Raw genomic sequence first — 18,646 nt, forward strand, 5'->3', positions numbered from 1 at the left:
CCATTCAAAAGTGTTAATATAGTACTTGGAAGCGTATTTTAGAATTGGCTAACTTTCTCCCTTAACAACTTGATTGACTTCTTAATTGTTATTATTTTTCAACAAATAAAATACTGGATTGTAGGAATGCTTCTAATGCTAAGTTTAAACCATGGTGGTGTGGCATTTGTTCTAACCAAAGATTGGATAAAGCCTTTGCAGCAACTATATTGTTAAATGTTGAAGAACAAACAGTACGGTCTCCACTTACAACATGTTATGTAACTCATATTTTGACTTGATTTTTAAACAAGTACATTTAGTTAATCCTTCCAAATCTCTGGGAATGTCTATACTCTCTGTTTTATATAAAGATTTATAAATGTTACACTGAAGATTCAATGCAAATGATAATTTGATCAATATATATTTATTAATACACAGAGCAACTGACATAGAAAACAGCTCATTTGCCCCAGAAGGCATTCTACTAACAGTCGAGAGTTCAGGAATATATAGGCTAATCCACCAACCCTTCACAATTAAACAAGTATGGCATTCTAGAAAGACAAAAGATGTGAGGACATGTGTCCTAACAGCCAGAGCTGTGGAGTTTGGACCTGGCGAAAAAGATTTGATTACTGCAAAAGTTCAACGCTCTGTGATTCTGGGCAATTCACATAATCTCCCCAACCCTAATAAACAGATCTGACACTTAATCCCCTCAACCCTAATAAACAAATCTGACCTAAAAAGTAAAGAAAAACCGGATGCACCTGTAAAATACTCTAATACCCTTGGCACAAGTTCTCATTATATAAAAATTGCAAATAAAAAAACTTCTGTTATTTTAGATACAAGGGGCATCTTTCTAATACTAGTTCTAACAGAAGTGAACTATCAGATCAGTTGATTCGATCAGCTGAAGCATCATAACTACCAGAAAAAAATAGCACATGGACCATGTCAACCACACTCTAAAAACTAAGTTGGCACCAACTGTTTTCAGCAATTCACAATCTAGACAAAAAGAAATTACATAGATATAATCCACAGATCCCTATGTCTGTCGGCCTCCATCCTAGCGAAACTTCATCTCGGTGCACTTGTATGACTTGCCGATGCCGTTGCCTGTGGCCCAGTCAATACCATATTGGTGGGCTTCTTGGCCGTTGACCGCATAGCGAGCATTCAGATTGGACCGATAGCAGGTGTAATACCACCAGGCACCCTGCACAATTTTTGCACAATTTGTCTCCTTGTTATCATTGTCCCGGTCATGGGTGGAAAAGGGTTTTCCACTGTGTGTGGACAAGGAGTCTCCTGTTGAAAAAAGAAGCACAGAGAATTAGAAAATATAAGTGACCCTGTAAAAGAAAGGGGTTAGAGAAGATTCAGAAAGGCTTTGGGGAAAGGCATAATTGGTGTAGTCAAGACTTCTGGTTCTCATGGGACTTAGCCTTGATCAGGGTCCCAGTAGCCCAGTAACCACCATACTGTGTAGTGAAGTACCAGGGATCTATAGAGTGAAGCAGGAGTACAGCACTGAAAAACTGGTTACGATACTTTCAGGAAAGATCCCCAGGAACTGTTTCCCCAAGGAGAGTTTCTTTTATTCCTTCTTCTTCCCCTTCTCTATTCATCTTTCCATTATTCTGTCCTCCTTCTGATTTTTCTTTCATTTCCTTCAACCCATTTTCTACCTCCATAATCCTTTTTCCTTTCTTCTTTTGCACTTTACATCAATTTGCCTCTCATTGTTTCCTTGTGATTTTCATCTTCCCCTTTTGTCTCTGTACCCATGTGCTTCTGTGGTAACCTCTGGCCCCCCACCAAACTGTTTCATGCTGTCTTCTTTCTCTTATTCATCAGTTTTTGTTCCTGTCTTGCTATGTCAGAGACATCATCTAAAGACTAAGGGCCAGATGTAGTAAGCCTTTTGCGCCTCGCAAACGGCGAAAAACGCAGTTTGCGAGGCGCAAAATGCCTTTCGCGATGCAGAGTCACATTTTTTGCAAAATGTGATTCCGACCCGCAAATAGGAAGGGGTGTTCCCTTCCTATTTGCGACCGCATCATGATGCTGAGTTGCTTTGTGACCGTGAAAGCGGTCGCAAACCAACTCGCAGTTACCATCCACTTGAAGTGGATGGTAACTCATTCGCAAAAGGGAAGGGGTCACCATGGGACCCCTTCCCCTTTGTGAATGCCCACAAAAATATATTTTTAGAGCAGGCAGTGGTACTATGGACCACTGCCTACTCTGAAAAAAACGAAACCAAATGGTTTCGGAATTTTTTCTTTTTGCAGCTCGTTTTCCTTTAAAGAAAACGGGCTGCAAAAAGAATTCTAAAAAACTGCTTTATTAAAAAAGCAGTCACGGACATGGTGGTCTGCTGTATCCAGCAGGCCACCATCCCTGTGAGTGCCTAGACTCGCTATGAGGTCGCAAACTGCGACCCACCTCATTAATATTCATGAGGTGGGTCTTTGCGACCCCATAGCGAGTCGCAGAAGGTGTCTGAGACACCTTTCTCCATCTCAGATTGCGAGTTGCAATTTGCGAGTCGCTATGACTCGCAAATTGCAAGTCGCAATTTCACACCTACCTACATCTGGCCCTAAATCGCCATTGAAATACATTTGAGCTGTCCAGAGACTCACCTGCCTGAGCTGGCTTAGCAGGTGCTTCACCATGCCCTTGTCCACGCACAACAATAGTGTACATCATGCATATCTTTAATTTACACTTTTTTCTCCTGGACACACCTACTATAGAGTGCATATATTGGGACAGGGGAGCTCAATTTTTTGGCAAATGTTGGGGGGAACCTCATTTTGGTAATCACTCATATAATGCATACATGTATATTCTACCTAAATTACAGAGTATGCCGTTATTTTTCTTTCACAATCTTGATGCCCTGACCTTTGGCCAGCTCTTGATTGTGGTTGGTTAGCTGTTGGAGCTGGACTCCTTGACATCATTTAGTGATCAGCAGTGGTTGCACCTGTGACACCTGGCTAGCCTCTTGCAACTCTGGCACTGCCTTTTCCACCACTGACATAAAAGGCAGCACAATTAGTGCCAAGAACACAGAGGTGACTCACCCTTGTGTGCGTTGTGGCTCCACCTTACTTGTTTATGTTGCATTTTTTTACTGTACCATTAGTGAGTAATACTGTATTAGACAGTATTAGTGTGATAATAAATGGTGCACCAGGAGTTGAAACAGGACCTTCGTCAGCAGCCGAGATAAGTAAAAGTAAATGCTTTAAAATGTATTTTGTGTGCATGTGTGTGGGTGAGAGTGTGTTTTTGTGACAGAGTGTGTGTGAGTGAGGCTGCATATTACCAAGTGGCCATGACTTTGTGGTGAGGGAGCGAGAGTGAGTGAGAATCAATAAGAATGGGTGTCAAGGAATAGTAGAGAGTTGAGGGAATGTGAGTGAGAGTGAACGTTAGTGAGAATGTATGTGAGTGGCAGTTGGTGTGACTGTAAATGAGAATTAGTGATTCAAAGCGTGTGAGAATAGGTAAGAATGACTCAATGAAAATAAGTGAGTGAATGTGAGTTAAGGTGAGTGATAAAGTATGAGTAAGACTAAGAGTAAATAAGAGTGACTGTAAATGAAAAGTTGAGACAGAATAAGTGCCAATAAGTAGGACTAAGTGAGAATGAGTGACAGAGCATAAGGGTGAGCACAAGTGAATGTGAATGGGTGAGAAAGCATGGATGAGTCAAAGTGAGTGCATATGAGTGAGAATGAGTAAGAGTGAGAGCAGGAGATCGTTAAAAATGAATCAGTGAGTGCAAGTGAAAATAAGTGAGTGTGAAAATTGAGCACACTGGCATATTGAAGGAAATTCATGGCAAGGGGCTGTTTCTGGCAAGGTGGTCCCAAAGGCTCATTGAAGTTAATTGTTGGCATATGAGGGAGGGCAATCCTGATATATGGGGGCAATACTGACAAAATAGTGACCCTGACATACTAAAGGACACATAAAGAGCTAAAGAGCACGCACAGTATATAGTAATAGAAAAATTCTGTCACAGGTATATTGTGTGTAACATTGTGTCTAAGGGGGCATCCATTCCATATGGTGGTAACCATGACAGAATGCTGGTCCTGGCACAATTGAGTTAATTTTTAATGTAAAGGCACATATATAGCATATTTTGAAACAAATGTGGTCAACTACTGGGGAGCATTACATTTCCTTGGCTTGGTACAATATGAAAGGATTTGATTATTTAATGAGTGTCCTTTTAGGGCCAGTAACTTCTGAGAAAATGTATGTGAAAATTGTGCTTTAAGACACACTTTTTGACCCGATTATTTTAAAAATTTTCACTGGAGGAGAGCTCCTCGAAGTTTCCATAGAAGAGATCATACACATTGCTTCATTCGCTCCCTAAAATTCAGGATAAGTATTACACCTCACATACTTTTAGTTTATGCTGTGCGCCAGTGGCATAACAAAAGTTAACCCCCTCCCCCCCTGCAAAGTACCTGTAGAGGGGCCCCTTCCCTCTGGACCCAGTCAGGGGCCTGCCGCCCCTGTACAGTGTACTGTGCTGAGGGGAGCCCCCCAGCGCTCACCTCGCAACTCACCGCTGGGGCTGCGGGGGCCTTTGTTACACCCCTGCTGTGCACCTGTGTGTGGGTGAGCATTACCCCTCTCCACTTTCAAAGATAATAAGCTGCCACTGCAAGAATAAAGGGAAAACAGTGGCTTCATGGCCACTGGTTACTTTCTGTACCTTCCACTGAGGGCTAGACCTTATGTTTAGTGAAATAAATTCAGAAGTGCAATGCGCACTCTTTATGATTAAATAAAAAAGGAAATTAAAACATTTTTTAACAAGTTGTTGCCTATTTTTACTGAAGAATAAATGAAGCCAGTACCTTAGGGCCAGATGTAGGAAACTTTTGCGAGTCGCAAATGGCCCGAATTGCAATTTGCGACCCTGCAAAATCGGAAATGGGATGCAAAAATCCCATTTCCGACTCGCAAAATCCGGCGCGAGCCATTACCGACTCGCAAAAATAGCGACCCCATTTTGCGACTCGCAAATACGAAGTCGCAATTTGCGAGTCGCAACCCAAATGCAATAGCCACTCGCAAATTGCGACTAGTCGCAAAAAGCCCATTTTGCACTTCCAATTTACCACTAACTCAGAGCAGGTGGTAACCATTACCAAAGTATAAAAGGAGACCCAGAAGGCATCTGGGTTACTCAAGATGGCAGAGATATATTTGATAGGAATGAGGAGGAGAGCCCACGCCGCACAGCAGAGGAGGAGGAGGAGCCAGAGACAGGAGAAGATATACAGAACCAGGCAGACACTTTTCCAACAAACTGAGGAGGAGATTTATGATAAATATAGACTCAGCAGTGCAGCTATACTAGATTTAATAGAATTACTCAAACCACAGCTACAATGCCAGACTGTGCGCAGCTGCGCCATCCCTACGCATGTGCAAGTGCTTTGCTCACTGCACCTCTTGGCCTCGGGTAGCTATCAGGGGGTCATTGCCGTGGCAGGTGGGGTATCCCAAAGTTCACTCTCACGGTTCTTCAGGGCATTCCTAGATGCCTTACTCACACACATGTCCAGATACATATACCTACCCAGGAATGAGGCAGAAATCAACAGCACCAAGTTGGAATTCTACAGGATTGCCAACTTCCTCCATGTCATAGGGTGTGTAGACGGGACACATATACAAATATGCCCTCCTGCAAATCTGGAATATCTGTTCCGCAATAGGAAGTATACCCACTCACTCAACATCCAGGTGGTATGTGACACCCATTATGTTATCACTGACATGGTTGCCAAATTTCCAGGGAGTACACATGACTCCTACATTTTCAGGCACAGTGGGATACACCAACGCCTAGAACGTGGGGAGTTTGGAGACGGATACCTCCTAGGTATAGCTGAATACACCTTGCAGACATACACGCAGGTCAATGAGGAACCCATCTATGCCCAGCTAACATTGTACATTTTGTGCCAAACAGGTGACAGTGCATATGCACTTCGACCATGGATACTTACCCCGTACTTAACACCCAGCAATGAGACAGAGAGGCGATACAACAGTGCACATAAGAGGACCAGAAATATCATAGAACGGACCTTTGGACTGCTGAAAGCAAGATTCAGATGCCTCCACAGAAGTGGAGGTGTCCTCCAGTATACCCCAATAACAGCTTTCAAGATTGTTGTCGCATGCGCTATACTGCACAACATTGCCACCAGACGTGGGCTACCTCTCACCCCTGAAGACCCAGATTCGGAGGATGAAGAGCAAGAGCTACCACATCGCCATCATGGGGATAGAAGCATCGCAAATCAAGGCAGGCTGAGACGGGAACACATTGCAAACCAATACTTTGGAAGGTACGTGCTAACTGTCACCACACTCACTAATGTCACACACAAAGAGTCCAGGTGTTAAGTGGAACTAACAAGTGATTTAATTTGTGCAACCAAAAAAACTATATACATTGTCAACAGTTCAGGGGCTGTAACAGTCCTCCTGGCATGAGGACACATTGACCTCATGTGCCCCAACCCCAGGACAGTGTGGAGCTCATATCCTACACCGGCCTCGGCCAGCATGGCTGGTACCAGGGGTGTCAGCAGTGCCCTGCCTTGTGCTTCCACTGCGCAACACCCTGGTGTCACTGGCAGAGACACTGCTGATGGTGGAGCCCTCCTCGCTGTCTTGCGGCGTGTCAGCCGCGCCCCTGGCCACCTGCCGTGCCTCCATTATATCAACAGCGTGGCTGAGCCGGCCCAGTCCACGTGCAACATCACTGGCAAAGTGGCCCATGTCAACTTGGAGGCTGACCGTGCGCCTAGAAAGGCCAGTAGTGTTCACAGCCAGCCTGACTATGGAGGCAGACATGCGGTCCAGCCGGTTAAGTAGCTGCCTGTCACGACGCCTTGCACCCTCTGTCTGAGTTAGGTGTCCAGCCACAAGTTGTCGCATGGAGAGTGCAAGGTCGCCCACATGTGTGTTCATTTGTTGCAACTCCGTGTGTACAAGCTGCATGCTACTGCCTTGGTTTCGCATGATGCGCCGCAATGCCCCTGTAATTCTCCTAATCTCCTGTGTTTGCAGGCGCTGACCCCGTAGGAGTGCGGCCTCAGCACGCGACATGGAGGCGTCCTCTGACTCTGCCTGCCGCTCCGATGGTACATTTACACGTCGCCTGCGATGCAGTGGAGGCTTTGTGTCTTCTACAGTGGCACTGTGGCTGGGAACAGGTGCTGGATCACACACCAGTATGGCAACTGGTGTATCATGAGGGGACTGAGTGTTGGTGGTGCAGGTCTCAGTGGTGGCTGGTCCTGATTCATCTGTTGGCTGCTGGCTGACCAGTGGCCCCTGGATGCTTTGGCTGGTGGAGGTGTCTTGTGGGAGACCTGTGGGACATAGGGAACACACTGTCAGTATCTACTATCTGTTATCAACTTCCTAATAAACTGTTGTCTATCAACTGCCTACTTGACTACATTGCCCATAATGCACCATTCTGGTGGTTGCAACTCTGAAATGGAGCTATTTTGGTTGTGCATGCTACTGTGTACAAGGTGGGTGGGGGTATGGCATTATTGAGGGTACATGCATGTCTCATGGTACTCACCGGTTGATGGTCCTGGCTCTGATGTATCCAGCTCTCCCATCCTGCACACTGCCTCAGGCTCAAGGGTCTCCTCTACTCTTTCCTCCAGGGGTGTGGGTGGTGGTATTGTGGACGGTCCCCCTCCAGTGCCCCTCATCTCCCGGAGCTGCTCTGCCACCCTCTCCTTGGTCTGGGAGCGCAGGTCATACCACCTTTTTTTGAGTTCTTCTATGCTCCGGTGGCTGACACCCAGGGAGTTCACTTTGTCTTAGATGTCCGTCCAGATTCTTCTCTTCTCCACCTCTGGCACGGTGAGGGCTGCCCTTCCAAAAAGTTGGTCATGGTGCTGGCAGCCCTCCTCTGTCAGCACCTCCAGTTCTTTCTCTGCAAATTTAAGTTAGCGCTTCCTTGGTGTCTCTTTCTGTTTGCAGTTCTGCTGTTTAAATGGGTGTGGTCCTCCCTCCTCCCAGGTGTATTTGTAAACTTCCTGGCTGTGATGTCATCATCATGAGCCAGGAAGTGTTTTCCAGAGGGTTCTGCAGCACCTGCATTCAATTTGCGGCACAGTCGCAATTTGCGACACCCACTCGCAAATTGCGTGTCCGTTTTTAGCACGGTCGCAAAAAGCGACCTCGCAAACAGCAGACTCGCAATCTGCGGTGCGACTTCATTTGCGAGTCGCAAATTGAAGTCGTGTTTTCTTCTTGGATACCATTTAGCGAGTCGGAAATTCCGACTCGCTAAATTTTTCCTACCTACATCTGGCCCTTAGTTCATATTCAAGATATTGTCTGCATCAATTAATTTGTTAATACAGGTGGACATAATTGCTATTGTTTTTTTAAATATTTTTTTTCCTCTCCCTTTTATTCATCTACAAATTCCTCATTGATGTATACATTAGGAAACTATTAAATGATGCTACTTTGTGGTATACATAAACTGTTCTGTGGTTTGCAGCACTATACCTCTTAAAACGAAAACATAATTTACAGTTAATGCAAAGAGAAAAAGTAATCTTTACTAGCATGCCATGCCAGTGTCCTAATGTAGGTTATATCTAAAATAAACAATTGACTGTGTTGTGTTGTTATATTAATCGTGCAGTTTTTATGGAACTTCAGTGATGTTAACTATTTTGATAGTATCAGGGGTGAGGTCACGTGATATCACTTTCTGGAAAGATTCATGCCCAAAGGTCAAATGTCACTTCTTGTCATAACATTATGGTCAATGGGCTTGTGGTGTACTTCCGCATACATGACAACCCTCCCTATTCAGGCGGGAGATACTGATTTCAAGGCTAGTCTCCCACCTCCCAATTTCTGCATGTAAAAACCTGATTCATCTGCGGGCTTCAGCTGAAAGGGCCTGGTCTTATGTACATCGGAGTATGCAGTGTATGTAGCCTGCTTCTGCCGGCCAGTGCACAGCACTTGCATCAAGCTCTCTCTGCCTGCCATATTGATTTCTCCGTGCTCCTGACACGTAAGGAAAAACAACGTGCATTTGCGTCCTAATATCTGATCCTGCAGCAGCAAACTTGCAAAATCCATACATAACAGTAACCCAATTAAGGCCCCAATAGAAGTCAATGGGAGAAATACATTCTCCCGATTTGTTTCTAGAAATCTCCCACTTTTCTCTTCTACTATATTGACATATATGCTTCTGCTACCCCTGACATTGTGATGAATCAACATATATGGCTGGATGATCTCCCTCCCAAGACCCAGATGCACCAAAAGAGGTAAGAGATTTTCTATGTAGGATCTGGTAGGGAGGAGAGGTCCAGAGTATTTTTATGTGATTCAAACTGAGAAAGAGTAAAGTGAATGCATTTGCTATTTAGTGTTTTTAGGCAGGGTTGGACAATTACCTTTAAGGAATATGGCCAGAAGTTGTAAGGCTAAAAGGTAGTTCTCATGGGCTTGGAAGTGTGATTGCCTTCCACGGATATAAGCGGCCATTCCTAAGCCAACTTCCAAGCTTATGTCAGAGAAGCTGATCTTAGCTGCACAGGATACTTTGAAAGTACCACCAAACAGAGACCTGATATGCCTGAATGCAAGGGAGTAAAGTGGCAGTATCTGAATTAGAATATGTGATGACATATGTTTCCCTATGCCCCCCGTGGTCTCGAAGAAAAGCAGCTGCCCTTAGCCATGTCCATAGTGTATGCTGCCTCTGCTTTAGACAAGTGTAGGACAGTGCTTTCCCCACCCTTCTCCAAAGTACACACCATTCTAACCTTTTGTTCCAGTTCTAAAGTGTGATGGAAACAAAGATTTTAATAGGGTCAAAACAAAGAAAAGTATTTTACTTGATGAAGCACAAATGACAAATATTTGTGGGAACCCAGTTTCCACAGATTATCGTTCGTGAGCTACATAAATTTACCAGTAAAATTGTATGTCTGTGCAAATTTAGAGGTCATTTCAATGGGAAATGTGCTGTCGGTAAATGATAGTGCTTACCAAACCATACTTTAGTAATATATTTGTGACAGTGTGCTCTTAGATGTAGCACTAACTACATACTACACCTTTACCACACTCCTGCGGAATGGGTGTTGCTCACTGGAAACACCTGTGCCTTCTGTGATGCTTGGAGTTTTCAGAATCACCATGAGTTCAGTGATGTAACATTGATGGCAACATCCTTAGTTTGAAAATTGTTCTAGCACTACTGCCTACTGGGCCTCAGCAGCTCATACAGCACTGGGAGCTTGCTGTTAGCTCAGTTTGATTCTCTCAGCTGCAGGAGTCAGACTCCAAGCAGCAGAATCTATGGAAGTAACTGTGGAGACACTGTGAAGACCTCATTGTGTGTGCACTAAATGGGCGAGCAGAGTGCATGCTCACTTTTGTAAATGCAGAGTGCACCATTGGGCCCTGGCTGCCTGATGCCTGCAGAGATCAAAGAAGAAGTTTTGCCTATGTTGCTGGGTAGCTTCTGATGACAAGACAATCACAGTAATCACTTTGTTTAGCCTGATGGGTGGAGGGCAGACAACGGTGTTTAGAAGAAGAACATAGAAGTATTTAGGACAGAGTGCTGGAACTGGGAAAATGAATGGTTTCAGAGTTGTTTTTTTATTGTATGATACCAAAAAGCACAGCTAACTTCAAACAACTTGTTGGGGTTGCTAATGCACAATTCTTCCTTATTAAAAAGAGAAGTAGGAATAGTTACCTTTCTGAGACCCATGGAAACCGAACAGAATCTCGGAAAACAAGATGTTCCCAGAGTGATATACTGAGAGAGAGGGAACTCAAGTTACTGTTATACACAATACTCTATTAGAGGTGGGCAAGCCAACAACTGAACAGGGGGAGCCAAGTTAAGACTTTGTCTTGGCTCTAAAAGCCAATCGTAGCTGTAAGAGACCAAGCACGGACTGAGCAACGGGGACATTTGGCATGAAAATCATTCACCAAATATTATGTAAAAATATGGCAACGTGTCTTCAAAGTTAAAAAAAAAAAAGTACATTTCTTTTACAAGCGCGTCACCTAAGTATATCAGATTATATTACTGCATTGAAAGGCATTTATTAAAGGTGATCATTTTGTACTTGGAAACCCTCAAAATCCCTCACAACTCCCACCCCCAACCGGAACTCCATTTATAATACCATCAGTGAACTAAGTGAAAAGCCAGTTGTTATGTGCACCCTATATGTTGGCTATATTCTTATTTTACATGGAGAACATTATAGTCCATTAAGTCAAACACAAGAGAGATTTTTGTACGGCACATATCCTTACCTATTTCAAGGTTTTCCTATTTGCAACAATGAAAAACATAGGAGGCATAACACACTAAAAAGAATTTCCTAGGATCAAACAATTTGGTCGAGTGGCAAAGTGGGGATTGAGTCCTGGTTTTCCTTTCTCACATTGTGTGATTCAGCCATTAGATTGGTGTCCCTTTCTCGCTCCTGTTTGACATCAAAGTTTAAAGCTTTGATTTTCATTCTCTGTGCCTAAGGTTAGAGCATCGGTTACGGGCAAAAGCCACAAAAAATCTCAGCTCATTTTGGTCTTGAAGACTCAAAGGGACCTCAAGCTGAACCAGAGCCTGGCATCTGGCTTGAGTTTGCAGTGGCTCACCCACCTCTGTACTTCACTCCAGGTACTCTGTGACAGTAATAAACGTAGATGTTGTTGACAGTGCGACACCAGTTTTTTATGTGAGGATATTTTAGCTTGTATTGTTGATGACCAACTTGTACACATGCTGAGTGTAAGAGGAAATTACACTGTTACCAAATGCTGCACATGTTGTGCCGGTGTTTACAAACAGGCTTGTGCTGCTGGTGCTGTAGGTGCTGTCCACGTTCTGTAAATGCAAGGGAAGCTTGCATTGTTTCTAAACAAATCAGTATGTTTTCTATCCGTGTGATGGAAATGTGTACTCCTGCTTGATGCTGTACCTGTTTTGCATGTGGAAACCTTGGTAGGCCTGTATATCCAGCTAGCACTCATACATCCCAGTGCTGTTCCTTTCACTTGTGCGAAAATCTGAACTGTTGATTGTTGCATGTAAGGAATGTGTTAAATGTGCTGCCCAGTACCCCAATGGTTCCCTGTCTTTGAAGGAAGCTTACAGTGGTCCTTCAATACCACACTTGTTCCATGTTTTCAAATGGAGTTCACACCGGCTAGACTTGCAGTACCACAGTAGTTCCATGTCTTTGAAGCAATTTTGTACTGGCCCGAATACCACACTTGCTCCATGTCTTTGAAGGTAATTTGCATTGGCCTTGCGGTGCCTCACGATTTCCATGTCTTTGAGTGAATTTTGCACAGGCCCTGCAGGAGCACATTTGTTCCACGTATTTGAAGTGAGATTAAACTCCCTGCCCCTGCAGTAGCATCCTTGCTCCATGTCTTTGAAGGAAGCTTGCACTGACTAGCACTGGAGTACCATAGTTGTTCCATGTCTTTAAAGGAAACTTGTACTGCTCGTGCAGTACCACACTTATTCTATGTCTTTCGGGGAAGACTGCTATGCTCTTGACCAGTGCTGTATGTCTTATGAGTGGGGGACCAAGGAGCCCCTGCACTCCTGCTCTCTGTGGTCTATTTCTATGTATATTAGATCTGGCCAAAAGACTGTTTTAGCTTTCTTACCGACCTCATATTTTCTCGAAAATAAAAATAACACATAATCTTGCTTATAGAAAATGGACTTTAGGTAAATGTGTTTTAGTTATTCATCAGACTGTGTCACTCACACATTAGTCCAGCCCTTCCGAAAAGCATACCTTAAATTGAAGAGCAGATCAGCCCTCTTTGGCCATTGGCTTTGTTGTCATTGTTTGGCTCTGTCTAGTAGACAACCGCTGGTCTTTAGGATGTTAGGCAATCTGAGTAACAGAATTTTGCCTGCTTAATCTGTGTTCTGAATCCAGAGATGCCCAACCACATAAGATATTTCCTTTAGCTCAGCCCTAGCAGCATACCTGCAAATGCACACTAGTGCTAATTGAGTGATGAGAGCACCAGCTGCTTCGCTGCCATTGCTCCTAAACCACAACTTTCCTATGCAGAGCCCCACGCATCAATGCTGCAAGCTTCAAAGCCATGCTGCCATCTGGAAACAGTAGTCTGCATTATCTATGATTTTAGTTTTTAAAGATGGTAGACCAGTGTGGAGCTTTACGTTTTTTATTTTTTTATTGAAGCACATGCCCTCCAATCCACATTTTACTTTTCTTTCTCTTTCTTTCTTTAATTTAGCATATGCTTGCACTACAAAGGAAACCACAACCTTGCTTTTTAGAATGCAAATGGAGATTGTTTTTACTGCCAAGAGTCTTCCTACAAAAGTCCACAACTGCAGTGTAGGGAGTTTAAATACAATAGTGTGCATATGAAATAAGTAGTGAGTTTTTACATGACAGATGCAGACCCTGTCCAAGAAGGGTGAGGAGTGCTGAGGGCAGCTAAGAGACTGGATGTAAGTCCCCAGTGAGGCTACACAGTTACTTTATTTGCACTAAGGCCCAGGGTAACCTAGCTATTCCGCTGAGTAGCTGAAGTAGTCCTAGAAGGATAAACCTGACTTCACCCCTAAAGGGAACAATGTGAAGAGCTCCGATTAGGGCAGCAAGGGCGGGAGAAGAGGGCAAATTAGGTCAGGAAATAAAATCATTGCCCTCCAGGTTTCCTAAATTACTGTTCTTTGTAGAGCAAGGTCAGTAGATCTCAGTACTGAAACCGGATTTCAGAATGGACAGATGCCTAGCCTTCATGCCATCTGTGAGGATGCTAGGCAAATGACCAGTGGTGTAACAATAGCCACCGCAGCCCGACCTCCATGGGGCCCCCTCCAGTACTCTGTACGGGGGCGGTCCGCAGGCCTGAGAGCGCCTGACTTGTTCTGAAGCATGGACGGGGGGTACTCTCCATGTATTTTGCAGCAGGTGCCCCCTCAAGCTTTGTTACGCCAGTGTAAATGACAAAATAATGAGTGTCCTCTGTGAATAAGGGTGAGAAGGCTAAGGAACCCCATGGCAATATCCTGCCTCTTCTGCTGCAAAATGTGCACATGCATCCATGTTGGAGGGCTGTCACCTTACTGGAGAAAGATTAAGCAATTACTTGAAATACTTACACCTATGGAATTTGGGGCTAGATTAACAGATAAAACCATGAACCCATGTATAATTTTGAATATGGACATGACGTATTGTTTGGTGGATGGCCCACTATTGTCAAGAACGCAACAGACTGTTAGGCCTGCTACCCTGATGGACTATCATCTGCCAAATTGGAGATCACAGCTGACCTAGAAATGGTCTCTGTGGGAGGCTGCCATCTGCTAAATGGGTATTGGTGTTTACCAAACTTTTTTGTTTTTGAGAAAATAACCTCTCAACGCCAGAATTTGTTTATAAGTAACAAAAACTAATGATCCCACATCCTGAGAGTTTTGGCACAGGGTGTTGGGGTCATTAATATATATTTTTTTGTCTCCAGCTGTTTGAAGTTTTCTGACAGTGATGGAGAGAAACAAAAGGTATAAGCCCGTAAACTCTAATGGGGTGAGTAGACTGATGTTCACAGCCCGATGACACCTTTCTAGTGGTTCCACTGTCAGAAAACTGACGGTCATCTCCCAAACTCAGATTGGAGTGTGCAAACCAAGGGTTTGGTGGACAAGGCACTCTATTACATTTGTAACAGAGTACCCTTAATAAACTTTATTAATTTTCTCTATAACTTATCATGCAGAGATTCCCTGCCCTCTCTGCAAAGTCTCCTTATGGTACGGGAAAATATAGAGAAAATCTTTTTTTTTAAAAGCGTATGAACTAAAAAAAAATAGTTAAAATAATTTATTGTTAAATATTAAAGTAAAGTCAATGTCTACATTTAATTTAGAACTAAATAAAATCACTATTAACGTAATTCTGCATTAAATATGTGATCCATTTAAAATATTAAATTAAATTGAAAAAATTCTGAAGTTAAATTCAAAAATAAATTCCCACCTAAATTAGTTATATTTTTACTAAGCAATAATAATTATTGAAAATTGAATTTTATTTTATTAAAATGTATTGTTACATTGATTTTAAATACAAGTAGTGTATACAAATGTTTAATAATTAATTAAAAATGTGTAATATTTCTATTTTTTACAATAAGTTATATTTATTTATATTTTTTACTGTTTTAAATAACTTGGGGCTAAATGTGTGAAATCACTTGTTTGTGATTTCTTAGTAGCAAATTTTTGCGATTAGCTATTAGGAAATCGCAAACTGTGATGTACAACAGTGTGTTTGACACTCTTAGTGATTCACAGTGGGTTGGAAATAGACCTGCCTCATGAGCAAGGTCGTAATTTGCAACCCAGTGTGAAAGGCTACAATCACAGAGATGGTGGTCTGCTCAGCTCAGGAGACCACCATGTCCGTGATTGCTTTTTCAATAAAGCAATCTTTTTTGAAATGCAGCCCATTATCCTTAAAGGAAAACGGGATGCATTACAAAAAAGAAAAATTAAAGGTTTTTTTTTCCTTTTTTAAGAGTAGGCAGTGGGCCATGGGTCCACTGCCTGCTCTTTAGAAATGTTTGCACCCCCATTTGCAAAGAGGAAGGGGTCCCTTGAGGACCTCTTCTCGTTTGCAAATGGATTACCACCAACTTGAAATTGGTGGTAACTGTGAATGTTTTGTGACCACATTTCATGTTGCAAATCATTCCTACATACCAGTGTAACTTGCTATTAGAAAGGGACGCCCTTGGCATGCCCCTTCCTAATACCAAATTGCTACCTGTTTTGCGATTCGGTAATCACAAAATAGGATTTTGTACTTTCAGCAATACATTTTTCTGTTGCAAATGGCCTGATTCGTAGAAAAAAGCTTTGTACATCTAGCTCTTAATTCCTAACGCCATAGTTTTCTATGGTAGGGTGTTGCAGTACCAGTGTTTGGCCATGTGTGGTGATGCACTTACCTTCTGAGCTGGAGTAGTTTGCTATTGTCTTCGGTCCATTTTGGATGTAGTAACTTTACATGTGCAGTTTATGAATAGCACTGACCATACTCTTTTTTGGGTGGGTACATGGTCCTCCCTAAACCCCTCCCTTGACTCTCCTTCACTCTGCCTAAACACCTCCTTAATCCTCCCTAATCTTTGCTCTTTTAGTTGTAAGTAACACCATTTTTACAGCAGCTCCCCTCTGGCCCTCCCAGATTTACTCCTAAAATATATACCTATGTGTGTGGAGACTGCACAGTCAGGGTGGAGATTTACGCATAGGAAAACATAAGAGAGGCGGAGGCTGAAACTCTGCATGTAGGTACGTGAATAGCTTTTTGTAGTACATTTGCAGTGCTATTGTGACACTGCAAAATGTGCTACAAAATGCAATTTGTGAATATACTCCTCCCTGTCCAACTACTGTAATATAAATTCCTACTCCTCAAGGCATTAGCTGGCTGTTGGAAATAACAGATTGTAGGATCTATTGATTTGGCTACAGTGTTATGCAATATCAATGACACCCCAAACATTTGTACTGTCCTGAGAAGTACAGCACATCTTTATTTCATCAGAAACTGTACGTCTTCTGCCACTGAGACTGCCATACTGCTTTAAATTGTCCACTTTGTTTTGTCAGAAAAACGAGTTCGGTTCAAATACATGATGACAAGAGAAGTTAATTAACTATTACTGAACCGTTCTGGGTCCTGCGACAGGGAAGCTACCATCATTCTTGGCTAAAATGTCTGCAAACAGTTGCTTTGAGTTTATTGCCCTTCGTGAATAAGCCACATATCTCCTTTGCATGGTTTATTTCCTGTATGATATTTAACTGTTTCATATTTCAAAAGAAGATGAACTATATTATTATCACATTGCCACCGCCTACCTGACCTAACTGTGCATTGAGTAGTGGAAAACAAAATATTGCCTTGCGAAACTATCATGTTGATAGATTTGAATACCTGAGAGCAGACTCAGATATCCATCCTTCAGAGGCTGATACGTGGAATGCCGTTGAATTGGGTAATGTTACAGCCTGAAATTTGCGGTGCTCATAATACAGTAAAAGTGTAGTCTAAAGCACTACATGAAAGCTTCCCAAATGATACTTTTCTCAACTCAAATATGCTGCCCATCAGTGGCCATGTTGCACAGGTTTAAAAAGATTCGAAATAAAGGAAGATGGCTGCTTTGAAAAGAAAAAAATGTTTTACATTTAGAAAATCTTCAGTGACTCAGAGCATGGCAGAGGTTCTCTGGTCAACTATCTATCTTGGTGAGCGGGCTGCATGGCCCTTCCACTTTTTATTGATTTCTGCCCGAAGGGTGAATTGCTCTGGAGGTAATTAAGCTTTGAGAATGGGGTCATGAGGCCCCCTTTTTAATTGATTTTGACCTCTGGGGATAGGGTCCCTAGGGCCTGTCCAGGCTCAGAGAGGTTCTTTATAGAAAGTGGCCCTGCAGATGTCATCACTGGGGCCTGCAAAGTCTCGGGGTGGGGGGCTGCGCATTCCTCTCCCCTTAATTGACATACCCGACCCCGCAATAGAGTCCCTAGGGCCCAAAATAGGCCGAGGGAGGAGGGCCCTAACCCTGCCCCCTCCCCATAAATGTCTTTTTAAACATGGTAGCTGCTACTTTATTTTATTGGCACAGTTGCAGCAAAAATTGAAGATTATTTTGTATTTGGACCCCAGGTGGTCCCTCTGGTTCCCCCCACGGCCTGGGAGGGCAGGGTATACTTACCCTGCCCCCTCGGTTTTCTTTTTTTAATTTTCAGGATAGCACTCTAGAGGCCAGATGTACGAAAATGCAGTTTTGCATTTCTTAAATAGCATCTTCATAGAAATCGCTATTTAAGAAATGAAAAATGCAATGTACAAATATACAGATTTTCTGATAGTGATTCCTGCAAAGTTGGAATCGCTATTAGGAAATCAGTATTAAGAAACAGGGATGCACCTGTAGAACACACATATGCCTAAGGGGCATGTGTGTGCTCTATTGCAAGCACCTTGGGTTGCTTTTTTTCACCGACTTCAAGTTGGTGGTAACTGCATCTCCAAAATGCCCAAATCGCATTTTGGAAATGCATGGTACATCAGAATAGGAAATGCAAATAGGGAGTCCCTATTTGCATTTCCCATTCTGGGAATCACAAATTGCGATTTCTTTCGGGTAGAAATCGCAAACTGAGCTTCCTTAAAGGGTTTTGTATATTAGCAAAGCCCAGTTTGCATTTCTTGACTGCCTGAAGTACCAATTCACACCGTTAAGAAATGCAAACAGGCTTCGTACATCTGGCCCTAAGTCACCAATTCCTGTAATGGAAGCCAGCACCATTTTTCTCATGACCCAAACGTCCAGATATACAATATATTTTAACCTTAATTTATTAAAAACAAATGAAATAATTCACATCAAATTACACAAAGCATAATCTGTAGGCCACAAGCTAGATTCCTGCCAAATTTGGTGTAATTCTGCTCAGCAGTTTTTGCGGTAGCGC

The 18,646-nt window shown here is 42.9% G+C and overlaps 1 protein-coding gene across 1 annotated transcript in view; it reads right to left on the reverse strand.

Moving 5' to 3' along the window:
• Positions 1-390: 390 nt before the first annotated feature.
• The window catches only part of LOC138285298 (ficolin-3-like), a 165,527-nt gene continuing 147,271 nt past the window's right edge, over positions 391-18,646 (reverse strand). The window contains exon 8 of the mRNA XM_069225041.1: positions 391-1,302. Within this exon, the coding sequence (XP_069081142.1) occupies positions 1,061-1,302 (242 nt within the window). The 3' untranslated portion in view covers positions 391-1,060. The remainder of the gene's footprint in view (positions 1,303-18,646) is intronic.

Source organism: Pleurodeles waltl, chromosome 3_1 (assembly GCF_031143425.1).
Source record: "Pleurodeles waltl isolate 20211129_DDA chromosome 3_1, aPleWal1.hap1.20221129, whole genome shotgun sequence".
Lineage (NCBI taxonomy): Eukaryota > Metazoa > Chordata > Amphibia > Caudata > Salamandridae > Pleurodeles > Pleurodeles waltl.